Source organism: Maniola hyperantus, chromosome 20 (genome assembly GCF_902806685.2).
Source record: "Maniola hyperantus chromosome 20, iAphHyp1.2, whole genome shotgun sequence".
Lineage (NCBI taxonomy): Eukaryota > Metazoa > Arthropoda > Insecta > Lepidoptera > Nymphalidae > Maniola > Maniola hyperantus.
Window position 1 is genome coordinate 3,213,428 of NC_048555.1, and position 18,642 is coordinate 3,232,069.

Sequence of the window (18,642 nt, forward strand, 5' to 3'; positions counted from 1 at the left end):
TTGCCAGAAACTTAGTGTCGCGGCAACCCTCTGCCAGACAGCCTTAAAATATTAAACTTTAAGGGCGTCTGGCAGGGGGTTGCCATGATACTGAATGAATACATGTTGAACTCCCAAAGTCACCATGATCGAAACAGACGTCCAAAAAAACATTCCTCCCAGTGTTGGGGACAATACGCAGAGAAACTTTCAGCTTTAATAAAACAACGAATGTCTGGCACGCGCTGGCTCTTAGGAAAAATTCTATCCCGAGTTTAGTAAGCAAGTACACTTAAAATGCAAGATGCTACTGCTGCAAGAGCCAAATTACAGATTTTTACCTACTTGACATCTCCCACTGAAGAGTCGTGTGATTTTACTAGCTTATCTTTGAATTTTTCCAACTTATCAAGTTATCACTAAACAAATCGATAGGTACCTGGACTTATCCTGATATGAGTAGTTAATCGGTATCGGACGTATCAGATAACGGACGTCCTTAAATAGGAGGAAAATATTATGAATACCAGCGCGTGTCTAACACTGAACGATAGCCACAGAGCTCATTTTTTAATCCGTTGAAGGTTTTCTACAAAAAAATATTTTACTACCACCCAGTGAAGCAGCAATGTAGAACCAACCAATGAGGGTGATATTAAAATATTTTTCGTAGAAAACCTTCAACGGATTAAAAAACCGGCCAAGTGCGAGTCAGGCTCGCGCAATGAGGGTTCCGTACTACAGTCGTATTTTTTCGACATTTTGCACGATAATTCAAAAACTATGATGCATAAAAATAAATAAAAATCTGTTTTAGAATGCACAGGTAAAGACCTTTCATATGATACTCCACTTGATATAGTCACTCACTTCGAAAGTTGAAAATACTAATTATTAGTTCATGACCACAATTAAATATTTTTTTGTGTGATCTAACCCTAAATTCACGGTTTTCAGATTTTTCTCCAAATGTCAGCTATAAGATCTACCTACCTGCCAAATTTCAAGATTCTAGGTCAACGGGAAGTACCCTGTAGGTTTCTTGACAGACAGACGGACAGACAGACCAGACAGACAGACAGACAGACTACAAAGTGATCCTATAAGGGTTCCGTTTTTCCTTTTGAGGTACGGAACCCTAAAAATGAGCGTCGTGCCTATCATTCAGTATTAGAAACTGAGTTAGCGAATCACCCTGCTGAGCTGTTATTGATAACTAGGCCCTAAATAGGGATAACAGTGTTATCCCTATTTAGGGCCTAGTTTTAGTTTCTAGTAGATACGCGTTAGACATACCTACTATGTGAATGTGCAGTGTGCTGGGTCAGCGTTGGCCCAAAATGACCAAAAGAGGCAATAGAGTAGGTCCTGTACAGACTACAGAGTCTAAAAATTTGCAGTGTGCTGGGTCAGCGTTGGCCCAAAATGACCAATAGAGGCAATAGAGTAGGTCCTGTACAGACTACAGAGTCTAAAAAGTCTTCTTATTTATGGTTTTATCGGTGTTTAGGTAGATAATTATACGTAATGGTATGCAGTATGCACTATAGCCATGGTTTTCTTTACGTATCAATAAATCCGTTTTGCAGTAAAACCTTAACAATCAGTCGTAGCTATTGCCTTTATACAAATGACCTCTTAGCTTAGCGTCATCAAATAAGGAAGTGGTGGTACTTATACCGTATAATTGCAGCAACCGGGTCATTAGATTCTGCGGAGATAAAAAACGCTATTTACCTACCTGAATTTTTATCTTTGTGTAAATTCATTTTCACCTGATGTTCTAAATTCAGTCAAAATAGCTTAAATGGACAATGACACTTAACGATAGTATTTTTTATCACCTAGGTAGGTAACTACCAATTTTTATTATAACTTGGTACTTATTACTTAGGTACTCAGTTATTTTTAGGTACCTACTTAGCACATTATAGGTGGTATTTAATTTCATACCATTTTTAAAGAAAAATAATTAGTAATGTGCCCACTTACTAGGTACCCATGTAGTGAGTCAAATCTCAATTACCAGTACAATTATCGCATTTTATTCGATCACTATCAAATACCCTCATAATCAAATAGATAACATGGATTATTTTTCCATCTGTTTATCTATTTGCAGTTCATATCCCAACTAACGTACGGTACGGTACGATGCCGTGTAGAAACCGATCAGGAGTATGGATTAAAAAAAACTACCATACTCCTTCCAAAGTTAGCCCGCTTGCATCTTAGACTACAGTGTATAACTTAGATTATAACTTACCATCAGGTAAGATCGTAGTCAAGGTCTACCTTGTATCAGAATAAAAAAATCCTATAAATAAAATGTTGTATGTTTCAGTGTCAGTACCCCTGCTAGTACTACAACTGGTAGCGGAGCCGTATCACCGCGGCTACTTCGAGAATGATCTATCCCTCATGCTGCCGTACAAGCAGCAGCAAATATCTGAAGGCCTGCTGGCGGGCGTCGGCTTTGCTCTCAATGTTTTTACGGTAAGCAATGCTTTGGTTAACATATTTGCTATTAAAATTCTATTAGGCACAGCGCATACCTAAGTAGTGTACTGAATATTGATATTATTGAAGGCAAAGAAGATAAATGGAGTCGAGGCACAGTGTCCTTTCTTTTAATATCAACTCAAACGCAGCTCTCCACTCAGTGAAATTCAACTCGCGCAGCATTCCGCAATGCTGCGCGAGTTGAATTTCATAAGTTTAACAAACGCCTCTCTTTCAATCGTCATTTTAAACTCTCTCTCTCTCCTAATAGTTAACACTAGACTTACGCGCCCTCCGTATAGTCTCGGGTAACCAAATGTGCCCAGCCTGCTGGAAAAACAAAACATTTTTTGTTTAAAACTGGTTTATTAATTTTATTACAACAATTCCAACCGTGCCTGCTACTAGTAAACTTTTCTTTAGATTTACCTTCCTTATATATTTTGCGGATGGATGAGGCAGACGGAGGACCGTGTTTGGTGGCGCGCTCTTGGAAAGGTCTATGTCCAGCAGTGGACGCAAACAGGCTGATGGATTGGATTGGATGGGATATATTATGCCAAAAAAAATCTCTTTCAGATAATAATTGTGGAATTAGTTCGGGATAAGCAAGGGAAGGGCGTAGGCGACAAGTTCCTCTTCGGGAACCTGGTGGCAGGCTGGCTCTGGGAGAGCTACACGTCCATCGGCGTGTTCACGTTCGGCGCGGCGTGCCAACAACTGACTGTGAACTCTGCTAAATACGTCATCGGCAGGCTGAGGCCGCATTTCTTTGATGTAAGTTCTTATTAAATAATTTTAAATACACATCAAAAATTGCGTAACCGGCAGGAATCGAACCTGCATCTTCTGGGTTCGCGCCCGATGCCTTGACCATTCGGCTACGGTTTCGCTTACTGCCAGTAATGTCTTTTCTCGTTCAAAGAGCTGCATTGTAATATGGTAACCTTTGAAAGTAGTTTCGATAACTGCAAAGTGTCGCTACTAGATAGCATTAAACAGTCGCTTCAGTACTGAGTAAAGATGGGCGTTATTGGCTATTTACGGCAACGGTTAATCAACAGTTACTTAGTTTCAATACCGATATTGTTAACCGTTGCCGAATATCGGTATCAGAGTTGTGTTTCAACTAATTTAATATGCGCAACGCGCAGCGGTTTCCGTAGTAGTAACTAAGCTAGCTGCCGTATCAATACCGTCTGTATAGCTAGCGCGCGCATATTCACTAAAATAAAACCAATTTTACTTTCATGAATATCGTGAAGTAATCACAACCTTAAGTTCATAGCAGTAAAGTTTAATTTGATCATTGACATAGGTCAAACTATAGTGGACGCCTGCACGAATAGTTTCCCACAGTCCAGTTAACCAAAAACATTTCATGAAGATTGATAAACCAAAGAGGACCTTATCTCTATTACTCTAAGGCTAACTGTATTTAGATTGACAGATCAAAGTGTAATGGACAAGTACTTGTACAGTTAAGCCTTAGCGTAATAGAGATAAGATCGGCTTTGGTTTACCAAGTTCTTAGTTACTAAGCCGGTAGCCAATAACCGCTCCTTCTCAGCTTTCAGTGAAAGAAAGAAAGAGAAGGCATAATTATTGCGTTTCTAGTTACCAAAAAACCAAACAATGCATTGTCAGTTGCCAGTTGGAAGTGTTGCGTTGTCAGGTGGTTCGTCATAGATGATAACTGAAAACCGTTGCTAGCTACGACAATAACGCTACGGTACGCTATAGGCACGGCAGCGGTTTTCAGTTAAGTTACGCTATAGCGGACACATGTCTAGTACTGAGTGAACATACACATCACAAATTTCGTTACTGGCAGTAAGCGAAACCGTGGCCGAATGGTCAAGGCATCGGGCGCCAACCCAGAAGATGCAGGTTCGATTCCTGCCGGTTACGCAATTTTTGATGTGTATTTAAAATTATTTAGTAATTTCCTTGAAGTGTAGGTAAAAACACTAAAAAATTATATAAAACATAAGTTTTTATTGTGTTAGATAGAAGCTTGCATCCGAGGGAAGGACATAGGCTACTTTTTATCCCGGGAAATCAAAGAGTTCCCACGGGATTCTTAAAAACCTAAATTCATGCGGACAAAGTCGCGGGCTGATGCCCATACCTACATATACATGCTAGTAGTATTCAGGGACTTAAAGACCTGTATCTAAGATGCATCACAAAAGAACAGACGAAGAACTGTTCCTAAATGATTTTTACGGATACTAAATGCCAATATTTTTTAAATTCCAGGTGTGTCGACCAGTGCCAGTCGCATCATCAACCCTCAATACTCTGGGCTACATCCAGGACTTCACATGCACTGGTCCAGAGGCGGACGCGGCGCGGCTCACGAATATGCGGCTGTCCTTCCCTAGCGCGCACTCCAGCTTCGCCATGTACAGTGCTGTGTTCCTCATTGTAAGTTTTGACCTGCCCTACGTTTGTGGAAGAAAAACATATTCATCGTAATCGGTAGCAAATCCTGCCCCTTGATTGGCTGTTAACAAATGCGAACAGCCGAATTTTCTGTCGATTGTGATCACGATACGTTTTTCTTACACAGTCGGGGGGCTGCTGGTTCCTACCATTCTACAGTCGTGCCGCAAAGCAACGTCAAAGTCTGCTGTCTGCCCCGTATGTAGTCGAAATTCCACCTAAGCTACGAAGCGACTTGTTTTCTCGTTTCTAATTCGAACCGCTAGGATATGGAATGCCCTTCCAGCTTCTGTTTTCCCCTTCACTTTTGACGTATCGTTTTTACACGATCGAGACACGATCGTTTTTAGAAATTTTTGACAGAAAACATAAAGGCTATAAACGTATACATGCGAAACACCTAAAAGATTCGATCACCAAATTCCACCTGGACCCTCGTTTTGTCGAATATCAACTATTCAAAGATCCTCAACATTTTTGTTTCAGTTCTACATCCAAGTGAAGGGCAAATGGCGCGGCTCCAAGCTCCTACGTCACGGCTTTCAGTTCGCAGTACTGATCGGCGCGTGGTACGTGGGGCTGTCGCGTGTGGTGGACCACATGCACCACTGGAGTGACGTAGCCGTTGGATTCGCTGTCGGAGCGCTCTATGGCATTGTTGTGGTAAGTGTTACCAAGCGAGTTTTGATGTTCTAAAGCAAAATCCTTATCAAACTCACGCGCGCGCTTGCGCTCTTCAATTTAGAGCCTCAATAGATCAACAGGTAAAGGAGTGGACTGAAAACCGAAAGGTCGACGGTTCAAACCCCGCCTGTTGCACTATTGTCGTACCTACTCCTAGCACAAGCTTGACGCTTAGTTGGAGAGGAAAGGGGAATATTAGTCATATAACATGGCTAATATTCTTTAAAAAAAACTTGAGTGCATACGCATGTTCTAGGCAAGCGCGCTCCATCTCAGGCTGCATCACCTGCCACCAGATGTGATTGCAGCCAAACGCTAGTCGCTAGCAGATGTGGCTAGGTAGATAGGCAGCTGTAATGGAAACGACTTAACAATGAAGACGAGTGGGGGCCGACTTAATGGAGAGCGGCTGTCCGCCCCTCTCCTCGTTCAAGCTTTTTAAGACAAAAAAATATTATGTCAATATCACTAGACAAAGACAAAGAAGAACCAAAAGACTTTTAGGGTTGGTCCATTAGTAAATATAGACTACACTTCCCTTTAGGGTTAAAACCCTTCCCTTTTGGGATAGGACTTAGAACCCCCTCTCCGAACGTCATCTATAAAAGAAAAAGGTGACTGACTGGCTGACTGACTGATCTATCAACGCACAACTCAAACTAGTGGACGGATCGGGTTGAAATTTGGCATGCATATAGCTATTACGTCCTAGACATTCGCTAAGAAAGGATTTTTGAAAATTCAACCCTTAAGAGAGTAAAATGGGGGTTCGAAATTTGTGTAATAAGCTAGTTCTATAATAATGTAGGTACTACTATTATTTTCAGTTTATCTACGTATTGAAACCAAAGAAGTACGGCCCGCCTGCATCCTGGGAAACCGCTCCACCGGAAATGTTGCCCAGACCTGTTCTGTCCCGATGACCCAGCCTTCATAAAAAGAGGATGACTTTCAGACTCAAATAAACTTACATTTATTTTTGGAAATAACCTGAACAAAATTATTGTCAATATGATTTTTTTGGACGGGAAGCATCTTTACGAAGGATTGCGATGGGGGCCTACTCGTAAATGGATATAAGTAAAGTGGATCGCTTATCGCCATATTATATCAAATCAAATCAAATCAAATGTTTTGTTCAAAATAGGTAATAAATTACACTTTTTGATAGTCGATTGTTGCATTTATAAGATGATGATATAGTGGTGGTAATTTTTAACGCGCGAACTTAAAACTAAAGCTACGACGGTTCTAAACGCGCCGGTCTGAGATATAAAGTGTATAATAATGGGTGAGCGACACAAAGTACAAGAGAAAGAAAATGCTTGATTTCTGTCTGATGACCCCTCGGCCTTTCCCCGTGGTCTTTCCTAGAACTCGTATTTATTTCAGAGATTCTAAAACTTCCAAAATTGTCCATTCGCGCCGTGCTCTTTCCTTAATTCACTTATCTTAATGTTATTAAGTTTTTTATTGTATCATTTATGTATTTCAATTATTTGTGCCATGTAAATCAATTTACTATTCAATACTCGTTTACATTCCAAGTATGACGATGCTCTTCTTAGTTGAAATTTATAGAATTGAAACTTGTAATTACGAGTACTTTATTCTTTTTCTGAACTATTTTATGTATTAACTAGTAATGATAGGATAAGTTGTGTTAAATGCGAAAAAAACTTAAAATAACATTCCACAATTAATCAGATACAGTGCGACGAGGCTATCTCGGCGCGTGGCGAAAATTGGAAGTAACGTTGCCGTCAAGTGTCCCCTTTGTTCTTGTTTGAATATTCTTAGCCTTTGTTCTCCAACAGCGCTCCCTTGTCAATGTCATTCAAGTGCCAAGAGAGCCTTGTCGCACTGTAAGTATATCTTGTAATGATGGTACGGAACCTTTCGTGTGCGAGTCTGCATCGTACTTGATCGGTGTTTTGTCAAATTGTTTGCCTATATCACTGTAGGTACCCTTCAATAATCAACGTGTATTAAACTGTCAGTATTTTTGTGTGCTATTTTTTGTTGTAATTTAAAAAAGAAAATTATATTATTTATGACAATTATTTACTATTTCATTTTCATATAAATATGTAATCTTTTCCCAAAAAAAGAAAAAAATCTATGTAATATATGTAGGTTGCAAACGCATCAAATTAGGTGATGCAAAATTATGTAGGTTAGATTTAGAAATATTGTTAAAAGCTGTCTGGCTGACTGATATATCTACGCACAGCTCAAACTACTGGATGGATCGGGCTGAAATTTGGCATGCAGATAGCTATTATGACGTAGACATCCGCTAAAAGTATTTTTGAAAATTCATGCCCTGAGGGTGTAAAATAGGGGTTTGAAATCTGTGTAGTCCACGTGGACGAAGTCGGGGGCATAAGCTAGTACTAGCTTATACCCGACATGCGTTGCAACTTGCAATGCGAGTGAGGTGCCTATTTACTGTGTACTGAGTGCAATGATGAAATCAACTTGGGTAAGCAGTGCTTTTATACCTCTATTACCTACACGCCACTGCTTGCTACGAAACCAAGAAGTCAGTCGGCCACAATAATACTGTAAGTGTAAAAGTTTGTCTGTTTGTTAACTTTTCACCGCTGTACCGATCTTGACAAAACTCACAGATCTCAAAATCAAAATCAAATAATTTATTTAATTAAAACCGGTAATAAATTACACTTTTTGATTGTCAGTTGTTGGATTTGTAAGATATAGGAGTGATAATTTTTACGCGAACTTAAAACTAAAGCTACGAGGGTTCCAAACGCACCCAAGTCGGAGAAGAGCCCACAACAAACCTTTCCTTTATCTTTCTCGTACTGTTGTAGGCACCTTCTCGGCATCGCCAAAATAGAAACATTATTTTATTATTTTACTGAGTTCCTAGAAAGGCATTCGTATAATGCTGTCGGCAATAACTTTTTTTTTTCGCCGCCTTCTAGAAATCCTAATGAACAAAAAACATTTTTAGTACTCTATACGCGGACAAACAAAAAATAAGAAACGACCAAAGTGAGTCGTTCTCATAGCAATAAATAATAGGCAAGGCGCCATAAAGCGATAGTTCTGAATACAGTTTTTACGCTCGAGGGTACGAAAATGCGAAACAGATGTGGTTCAGATTTTACCATTGCAACTAGAGAATTTTTTCTGCCGAGTGATTTTTGTTGACAGAGAAGGCGATAGTTTGGAGGAAGCGAGAGGGGACAAACTCGGAAGCGGGGGAGACGACAGGCAAGGGGAAGCGCAGGAGTCGGACAGGGCAGTTGGAATCAACCTCGCAAAGGGGACAGAAGTGTGACGCGGGAGTGCCACGACGAAGCTCTACGTTTCCGAGCGGCCTTCCTTCCTTAAAATCTCTTTGTTTAACGAGTTTGTCCGGGTACCTTTTATCCTTAATATCTGTATAAAGTCGATAAGTGGAAATTAATTAAAGCCAGTGTTAAGCAAGACGGTCTACACTTTCCAGTCTATGGGTAATGTACAACTTAAACTGTCTTATTATGTAATATCCGAGGATCTCTTAAAATTACAACATATAATTGCTTGCCGGAATTAAATATAGAACGTGATTTTCAAAGTAATAGAAGCGAGTATACTATCGACATGGATAATAAATTACCTCTACAAGTCTGGAATGGCTTAGATCAAATTTGTCTGAGCTTATTTCTAATCTTCTTAATACTGCTGGCTTGTATAATGTTCAAGGAAGCATGGGTCAAGTGCACCCAATGGGTTAGTGGTTACAGACCTAGCCGCGATCCGAAAATACTTAACATAGAAATGTTAAATTTGTGAAAGCCAAGATAGGTTGCTTTTACGATGTCCTCGGATATGATTATTATGTTCGCTGTAATAACACATGTTGTCTGTATTTCGTGTCTCCATATGTAAAAGGTTCGTAGGACTGTAGCTTATAGACTGTACTTCTAAGATTAACGTACATAATTGTAATTTAAATATAAAATGTGTATATAACATCAGCCCAAGGGTTTTTTGGTCAGGGCATTCTATTTTTCCCTTGAAAATATAGCATGGCTTTTGAATAGAGTGCCCGACCACTGGGAAAAGAAACATAAAGGACTTTTCTTCCAGTGGTCAGAGTAGAGTTTTGCTCCATCAGAGATTTGACTAATACATTTAACAAAGTAAAGTACAATAAATAGATTTTGAATTAACCAACCTCTTTCATTTATTATAATATTAGTCTGTTTTTCAAAAGAGGTCAAGAGATAAGGGGCTACATCGATCTATGGTCTGAGTCAAACAAGAGATTAAATTATAGCTCAATGTAATAATATTATTACTACCTATCTATGTGATATGAGCCCTTACCGCTTGACGCTTTCGTGAAATGAGTTACCCTACCTAGCATTATAGAGACAATAGACAGTGTGAAACAATAGACGAGAGGAACTAACTACCTCTTTGCCACGCAAGGTTCATTCTTTCTTAGAATTATTGATGAACTTAACCTCATACTAACTCGAGGACAAAGAGCTATTTCCAATACCTTCCATAGCTAGTTAATACAGGAATAGGTCTCTGTAGATATCTTAATCTAGACAAGATAGAATGCTACCACCTTAGTAAGCTACCGTTTGCAAATACTGTACTAGCACATAATTTAAATTGCTAGCTTTAGTACGATACAACGACATTGAAACGAGAGGAGGATCTAGCTGCTGTTGGGGACTTCAATGAGTTGAAAGTGCTAAGTAAACATACTTTTCATCTGAGTCTAAGTACATAACGGGGCGAATGGCATTTGGTATAGTGACAACATATATATATACATATCGTCTTACCTTTGGGTTCGACTATCATAGCTTGGCTGTTCCTGATGGGCAACCGCTAGCGGCATCGTCTGGGCATACCAAACACGCCCTCCCCAGCACGAATGAGTTGGTTCGACCTGACTTGGCCAAGTCAAAAACCATACCATAACAATTTATATATATCAAAATCCATGGTACATGGGGCGGGCTCTAAGCCCACATAGTTAGCTCCTGGCACTAGTTGTCAGTCGAGGATATAACCGCTTCTCAGCGTGATAAAAGGACCAACTCTGTGCAGCCCCCATAACTTGATATCAAGGCTGTTTTAACAGCGTAGGGATAATCTCAATGCTACGGGACGATGGTTAGAATGGGCTAGAGACTAGAATTTCTAGTCTAGCACTTGGGCGGCATAATTATCTCCCTCATCCCGTTTCGGAAAACCCTAATTTCATACTTGTTCGATCAGCCTTAGTCTTACGCTTGCGCGAGATCTAATTGGCAAAATTCATTAAATAACATCGCGAGTACCTATAATGGGACGGGACGAAAAAAGCCAACCACTGTTTACCCCAGGAACCCAGCTATTTTGAAAAGGAATTCTAACGAATTCACAAAGGAAAGTACCGCCAAGGTACCTGAATGCATTCGCTCACTGTTATTGTACTGTGACATGACCGGTACACTACCGAGCACCGACCTATTATTTTACGAAAAAGGGGATTTAGTTACTATCTATCATACTGACTAGATTGATTAGCCACTTGATTAACTTTGAACGAAGTACATGTCCTTCCATTTTATTGTTTGAAAAGAAAATTTGACGATCACGCATCCGGGCCACCACAGAAAATGGTACCGCAAGACCAGGATCCAGATACGTACTCGAAATAACGATACGACTGGATATAAATAAAAAGAAAAAAAAAATATATATATGATATACACAACGTAGAAACAGTAGGGACCATTTGCAAACAACATATGGAGAGACGAAATACAGATTGCACGTTATTACATATATAATGATTATGCTTAGAAATGTACAATTTACAGGAATTTCCAACAAGCTGGTGTACTTGTCATTTTAATTATAATGTATTATAACATTTACAAGCTATCCTAGGATATAGGGGGAGCATAAAGAAGCTGCATATCTTATATAAGATGTATCTATTACAGGATCATTAAGGAGCGGCGGTACCCAGGAACCTGTTTCCTTGCTTAACCCTAGACTAAGCTTTATCTATACTTAAGATTATTATTACATCTGTAACTTCGCCAACTCCAAGCGTAAACACTGTACTCAACTTACCTAACTACTAACAAAGTAGGCGTGAGTAAACGGACAAACCGAACTTTGTCGGAGTAACGGAACCGCCGGGCAACAGTAGAGTAATTTTAAAGAGAATATAATAACAAATAGTTATGCCGCCAAGCAAGGTAAAACGTAATACTAGGAAAAAACCAGAGGTCTCGCAAACCCAAGTCCAGGTAGGGACATTCGTAGAAACCGGACCATCCACTAGCCAAACATCAGAGCTCGGCGAGATAGGAACGGATACGCGAAATGAGACCGTAACCAACTCGACTTTAGAGTTGATTTTGAAAAAATTAGGCGAATTTGAAAAAAAATTGCAAACCCTAGCATCAGTAGATAATACGAGTGTTCTATCGAGCGAGGCTAACAATGTATCGGATAATTGTAGTCTAGATAGGCAAGAATCTACCAGCTCAGGTTCGAACGCGCCTAACGCGTCATCCACTGAGACAAGAAACGTCTATGTGGTACAACCATCTATAAATAAACCTAACTTTGATGGTAAACCGTTGACCAATCCTATAACTTTTTTGAAGAAGTTGAATAGATACATTAAGGCAGTAAATGAGTCTGATCGGGGTGTAGACATCGCGTTAGGGTGCATTACGGGTCATGCACGAAAGGTCATGGATCTTTACTCAAAAAATTGGGTAACTTTCACAGATTTTGAAACGGATTTTAGACGCGTTTACTGGACGGAACAAATCCAGGAGTCAGTTAGGTATAAACTGATTAATGCGACTTATACTAGTGAGTCTGGGATGTCTATGTCGGAACATTTCGCAAATTATGCTGAGTCAATGCAATCACTAACAATCGCATTCAGTGAAAGAGATTTAGTTAACTCCATCATGAGACATTTTCCGATAGACATGCAACGCTTGTGGTTTACACGACAGGGCGAGGTGACCATAATGGATGGTATAAATTTCTTACGAAGTCTTGAACAAAACATTAGCGAGAAATCGAAAGGTATTGCGCGGGTCGCGTCAGGTAGAACGTATAGAGATAGACAATACGGTAGGTCGATCCCGGCACAACCCGTCGTTGCAACGATATCAACTAGCAGGCGAGTAGGTAACTCTAATGCAGGTAGAGGACGTGGATACCGTCGGGGGTATGCAGGTAACAGATCGTATTACGGTAAACCTACATTCAACAAAAACGAGAATGTAAACAACAGACCGGCTGTTGCGTTTGTGAAGGAAAGCGGTAGCGGTATTGGACCGAAACCAGTGGAGGAAAACACACTAGCAAAAAACTAGATTTCCCCACACATACGCGGTCCAATGTTTTGACGTTTTGTGACGAAAGGGGTGAACGGACCACGAGGCGCGATGCGACTAACGTAGCTTACAATATTCTAATTAACAACGGCTGGAAACCAGGGCATAGTCTGGGGGGCAAGTTGAATGGCATTCAACGGCGCTTGAGAGTTAGTGCGATTTCCGACGGGTTCGATTCCCAACAGGAAAACAGAGGCATAGCAATCTTATTGGAAAATCAGTTTAACAATGTATTGGAATGTTATGAGAGAGGAGCCAAGTGTGAGCATGACGTAAGGAATAGTGTGAAACTGTATACAATGTTCCACGACCTCGATAGTGAGTCTACCGATGTAGGTATCGATTATTCCTTGCCTAAATTACCCGAGGTATGTGTTAAGATATACGGCAACTTTGTAAGGGCCCTCATAGATACAGGAAGTCAGATTAGTGGAATGACTAGAGAATTGTACGATTCGATTGTTAGAGAGAGAGGAACGCTACCTGAAATCGCTATTCCATCCTTACAGATTCAGGGAGCTTTTGGTTCTAGAAGCGAGAGTACCAACCGGTTGGTTTTAATAGAATTCCAATTGGGAAACACTTTAGTCGAGGCACCCATTTTAATAATGCGACGGTTGCCTAGATCGTTAATACTAGGTTATGATTGGTTAGAAAGAGTAAAAGGGATAATTAACTGTGGGAGTGAACGGACGATGACCATAGAACATTTAGGAGTTAGGTCTTGTGTTAGGCTAAATTCTGATTGCGAGATTGAAAGGTTAGGGGGAGAGTCGAATGCAGCCACAACTAACTTGATTCTAGATCAAGACTCCGGAACAACAGATCAGAGAGTATCGAGTAGGGACATAAGTAGTGAGAAAATTATAGAATCCCAATTGGAAAAATCGAACATAAGTAATGAACATAGGAAATTCTTATTGCCTGTGTTGAACAAACACTGTAAAATATTTGTAGAGAAGTTAGGACTAACAGGCAGATACGAACACATTATCAAACTAACAGATGAGGAACCCTTTACAAGGCATAGTTATCCAGTGCCTTTGGCCTATAGGGAACAGGTTAAGACGGAACTAGACGAGTTAGAAAGTTTGGGAGTGATAAAGCAGGATGTCACACCGTATTGCAGCCCGCTCACCTTTACTAGGAAGCGCGACGGGTCAATAAGACTCTTGTTAGACGCTCGCGAGTTGAATAAGAAAATGATAGGAGACGCAGAGACCCCGCCTCTTACTTCTGAGATTTTACAATCTTTTCACGGGGTGAATTACATTAGCTTAATCGATCTAAGCAATGCTTACTTTCAAATACCGTTACATAAAGATTCGAGGAAATATACCGGATTTTTATTTTTGGGACGTACCTACACTTATCAAGTGTTACCTCAAGGTTTGAAAACATCTGTAGCGGGCTTTTCTAGAGCCATGGATATCATATTGGAAGGCGTGCGTGAATTCTGTGTGAATTACCTAGATGACATTGTAATATTCACGAAAGGCGACATCAATTTACATCTAGAGCACCTAGATCGGGTACTAGATAGAATAGAAGCAGCAGGGTTAACAGGTAGACTAAATAAATGTCGGTTCTTATGTGACGAGGTGAAGCTGTTAGGCCATATAGTGAACACGAACGGAGTGGGTATGGACCCTGAACGGGTAGATGCCATATTAAAATTTCCCATACCTCGAACCATAAAACAATTAAGGGGTTTTTTGGGTGTAATTAACTATTATAGAAGGTTCATTTCCAAGTATAGCGAAGTAGTTAGGCCGCTTTGTAATCTTTTGAAACTCGGTACGAAATGGACGTGGACGAAAGAAATAAATGATTGTTTTGAGAAGGTCAAGGGTCTATTTATAGATACGATACTTTTAACGCATCCAAATCCGAAGGATACCTATTATTTACAAACTGATAGTAGTAACCTAGGTGTCTCGGGATATGTTTTCCAACTAGATAATGAGGGAGAAGAGAGAGTGTTAGGTTTCTGTAGCAAGGCACTTACGTTAGCGGAGAGTAAATGGACAGTGACGGAATTAGAGTTATGGGCTATCATATTTAGCTTGTCTAAATTCGAAACATACTTGTGAGGCGCGAAATTAGTGATAAGAACAGACCATAAGAGCTTAGTATTTCTACAAACGTGTAAGTTATTGAGCGCACGGATGATACGCTGGGTGCATTACATAGGACGTTTTGATTACACTGTGGAGCACGTGAAAGGGAAGCTAAACACGGTGGCGGATGTGTTATCGCGACACATAGCAGGCACCACCGATGTCTTAACAAACAAAGCATCGGGTCCTGAAATGAATTTGCTTAGGGCATCGTTAGAACGAGTAATACGAGATCAATGGAAAGAAATAGGTAGCCTTCAGAGACACTTAAAATAAAAGCACAACTATAGGAAAGAAAGGAGTGAGGCTTTTTTTTTTGAGACTTGTGCGCACGAAAGAATACCTGTCACGTCTGCCGGGGCGAACAGTACATAGAATTGACTTTTGAAAAAAAAAAAAAAAAAAAAAAGTAGGTAATTAAATATAGTTAGTGAAATAGAGTTTCTTTTTTTTGACCCCTTGCAAAATACAAGGTATGGAATATAGTACAAAAGGAAAAATAAACTTATTTCGGGGGAGTGTGTTGTAGGCACCTTCTCGGCATCGCCAAAATAGAAACATTATTTTATTATTTTACTGAGTTCCTAGAAAGGCATTCGTATAATGCTGTCGGCAATAACTTTTTTTTTTCGCCGCCTTCTAGAAATCCTAATGAACAAAAAACATTTTTAGTACTCTATACGCGGACAAACAAAAAATAAGAAACGACCAAAGTGAGTCGTTCTCATAGCAATAAATAATAGGCAAGGCGCCATAAAGCGATAGTTCTGAATACAGTTTTTACGCTCGAGGGTACGAAAATGCGAAACAGATGTGGTTCAGATTTTACCATTGCAACTAGAGAATTTTTTCTGCCGAGTGATTTTTGTTGACAGAGAAGGCGATAGTTTGGAGGAAGCGAGAGGGGACAAACTCGGAAGCGGGGGAGACGACAGGCAAGGGGAAGCGCAGGAGTCGGACAGGGCAGTTGGAATCAACCTCGCAAAGGGGACAGAAGTGTGACGCGGGAGTGCCACGACGAAGCTCTACGTTTCCGAGCGGCCTTCCTTCCTTAAAATCTCTTTGTTTAACGAGTTTGTCCGGGTACCTTTTATCCTTAATATCTGTATAAAGTCGATAAGTGGAAATTAATTAAAGCCAGTGTTAAGCAAGACGGTCTACACTTTCCAGTCTATGGGTAATGTACAACTTAAACTGTCTTATTATGTAATATCCGAGGATCTCTTAAAATTACAACATATAATTGCTTGCCGGAATTAAATATAGAACGTGATTTTCAAAGTAATAGAAGCGAGTATACTATCGACATGGATAATAAATTACCTCTACAAGTCTGGAATGGCTTAGATCAAATTTGTCTGAGCTTATTTCTAATCTTCTTAATACTGCTGGCTTGTATAATGTTCAAGGAAGCATGGGTCAAGTGCACCCAATGGGTTAGTGGTTACAGACCTAGCCGCGATCCGAAAATACTTAACATAGAAATGTTAAATTTGTGAAAGCCAAGATAGGTTGCTTTTACGATGTCCTCGGATATGATTATTATGTTCGCTGTAATAACACATGTTGTCTGTATTTCGTGTCTCCATATGTAAAAGGTTCGTAGGACTGTAGCTTATAGACTGTACTTCTAAGATTAACGTACATAATTGTAATTTAAATATAAAATGTGTATATAACATCAGCCCAAGGGTTTTTTGGTCAGGGCATTCTATTTTTCCCTTGAAAATATAGCATGGCTTTTGAATAGAGTGCCCGACCACTGGGAAAAGAAACATAAAGGACTTTTCTTCCAGTGGTCAGAGTAGAGTTTTGCTCCATCAGAGATTTGACTAATACATTTAACAAAGTAAAGTACAATAAATAGATTTTGAATTAACCAACCTCTTTCATTTATTATAATATTAGTCTGTTTTTCAAAAGAGGTCAAGAGATAAGGGGCTACATCGATCTATGGTCTGAGTCAAACAAGAGATTAAATTATAGCTCAATGTAATAATATTATTACTACCTATCTATGTGATATGAGCCCTTACCGCTTGACGCTTTCGTGAAATGAGTTACCCTACCTAGCATTATAGAGACAATAGACAGTGTGAAACAATAGACGAGAGGAACTAACTACCTCTTTGCCACGCAAGGTTCATTCTTTCTTAGAATTATTGATGAACTTAACCTCATACTAACTCGAGGACAAAGAGCTATTTCCAATACCTTCCATAGCTAGTTAATACAGGAATAGGTCTCTGTAGATATCTTAATCTAGACAAGATAGAATGCTACCACCTTAGTAAGCTACCGTTTGCAAATACTGTACTAGCACATAATTTAAATTGCTAGCTTTAGTACGATACAACGACATTGAAACGAGAGGAGGATCTAGCTGCTGTTGGGGACTTCAATGAGTTGAAAGTGCTAAGTAAACATACTTTTCATCTGAGTCTAAGTACATAACGGGGCGAATGGCATTTGGTATAGTGACAACATATATATATACATATCGTCTTACCTTTGGGTTCGACTATCATAGCTTGGCTGTTCCTGATGGGCAACCGCTAGCGGCATCGTCTGGGCATACCAAACACGCCCTCCCCAGCACGAATGAGTTGGTTCGACCTGACTTGGCCAAGTCAAAAACCATACCATAACAATTTATATATATCAAAATCCATGGTACATGGGGCGGGCTCTAAGCCCACATAGTTAGCTCCTGGCACTAGTTGTCAGTCGAGGATATAACCGCTTCTCAGCGTGATAAAAGGACCAACTCTGTGCAGCCCCCATAACTTGATATCAAGGCTGTTTTAACAGCGTAGGGATAATCTCAATGCTACGGGACGATGGTTAGAATGGGCTAGAGACTAGAATTTCTAGTCTAGCACTTGGGCGGCATAATTATCTCCCTCATCCCGTTTCGGAAAACCCTAATTTCATACTTGTTCGATCAGCCTTAGTCTTACGCTTGCGCGAGATCTAATTGGCAAAATTCATTAAATAACATCGCGAGTACCTATAATGGGACGGGACGAAAAAAGCCAACCACTGTTTACCCCAGGAACCCAGCTATTTTGAAAAGGAATTCTAACGAATTCACAAAGGAAAGTACCGCCAAGGTACCTGAATGCATTCGCTCACTGTTATTGTACTGTGACATGACCGGTACACTACCGAGCACCGACCTATTATTTTACGAAAAAGGGGATTTAGTTACTATCTATCATACTGACTAGATTGATTAGCCACTTGATTAACTTTGAACGAAGTACATGTCCTTCCATTTTATTGTTTGAAAAGAAAATTTGACGATCACGCATCCGGGCCACCACAGAAAATGGTACCGCAAGACCAGGATCCAGATACGTACTCGAAATAACGATACGACTGGATATAAATAAAAGAAAAAAAAAATATATATATGATATACACAACGTAGAAACAGTAGGGACCATTTGCAAACAACATATGGAGAGACGAAATACAGATTGCACGTTATTACATATATAATGATTATGCTT

The 18,642-nt window shown here is 39.9% G+C and overlaps 3 protein-coding genes across 3 annotated transcripts in view; 1 reads left to right on the plus strand and 2 right to left on the minus strand.

Annotated features, from left to right (window-relative positions):
• LOC117991552 (putative phosphatidate phosphatase) overlaps positions 1 to 7,676 on the plus strand; it is a 362,451-nt gene extending 354,775 nt beyond the window's left edge. The window contains exons 3-7 of the mRNA XM_034979146.2: positions 2,324 to 2,475; positions 3,061 to 3,258; positions 4,744 to 4,911; positions 5,416 to 5,592; positions 6,441 to 7,676. Coding sequence (XP_034835037.1) covers positions 2,324 to 2,475; positions 3,061 to 3,258; positions 4,744 to 4,911; positions 5,416 to 5,592; positions 6,441 to 6,536 — 791 coding nt within the window. The 3' untranslated portion in view covers positions 6,537 to 7,676. The remainder of the gene's footprint in view (positions 1 to 2,323; positions 2,476 to 3,060; positions 3,259 to 4,743; positions 4,912 to 5,415; positions 5,593 to 6,440) is intronic.
• LOC117991780 (mitochondrial potassium channel ATP-binding subunit) overlaps positions 1 to 18,642 on the minus strand; it is a 325,288-nt gene that overhangs the window by 199,839 nt on the left and 106,807 nt on the right. The window lies entirely within an intron of this gene.
• LOC117992053 (dystrophin-like) overlaps positions 1 to 18,642 on the minus strand; it is a 248,937-nt gene that overhangs the window by 127,376 nt on the left and 102,919 nt on the right. The window lies entirely within an intron of this gene.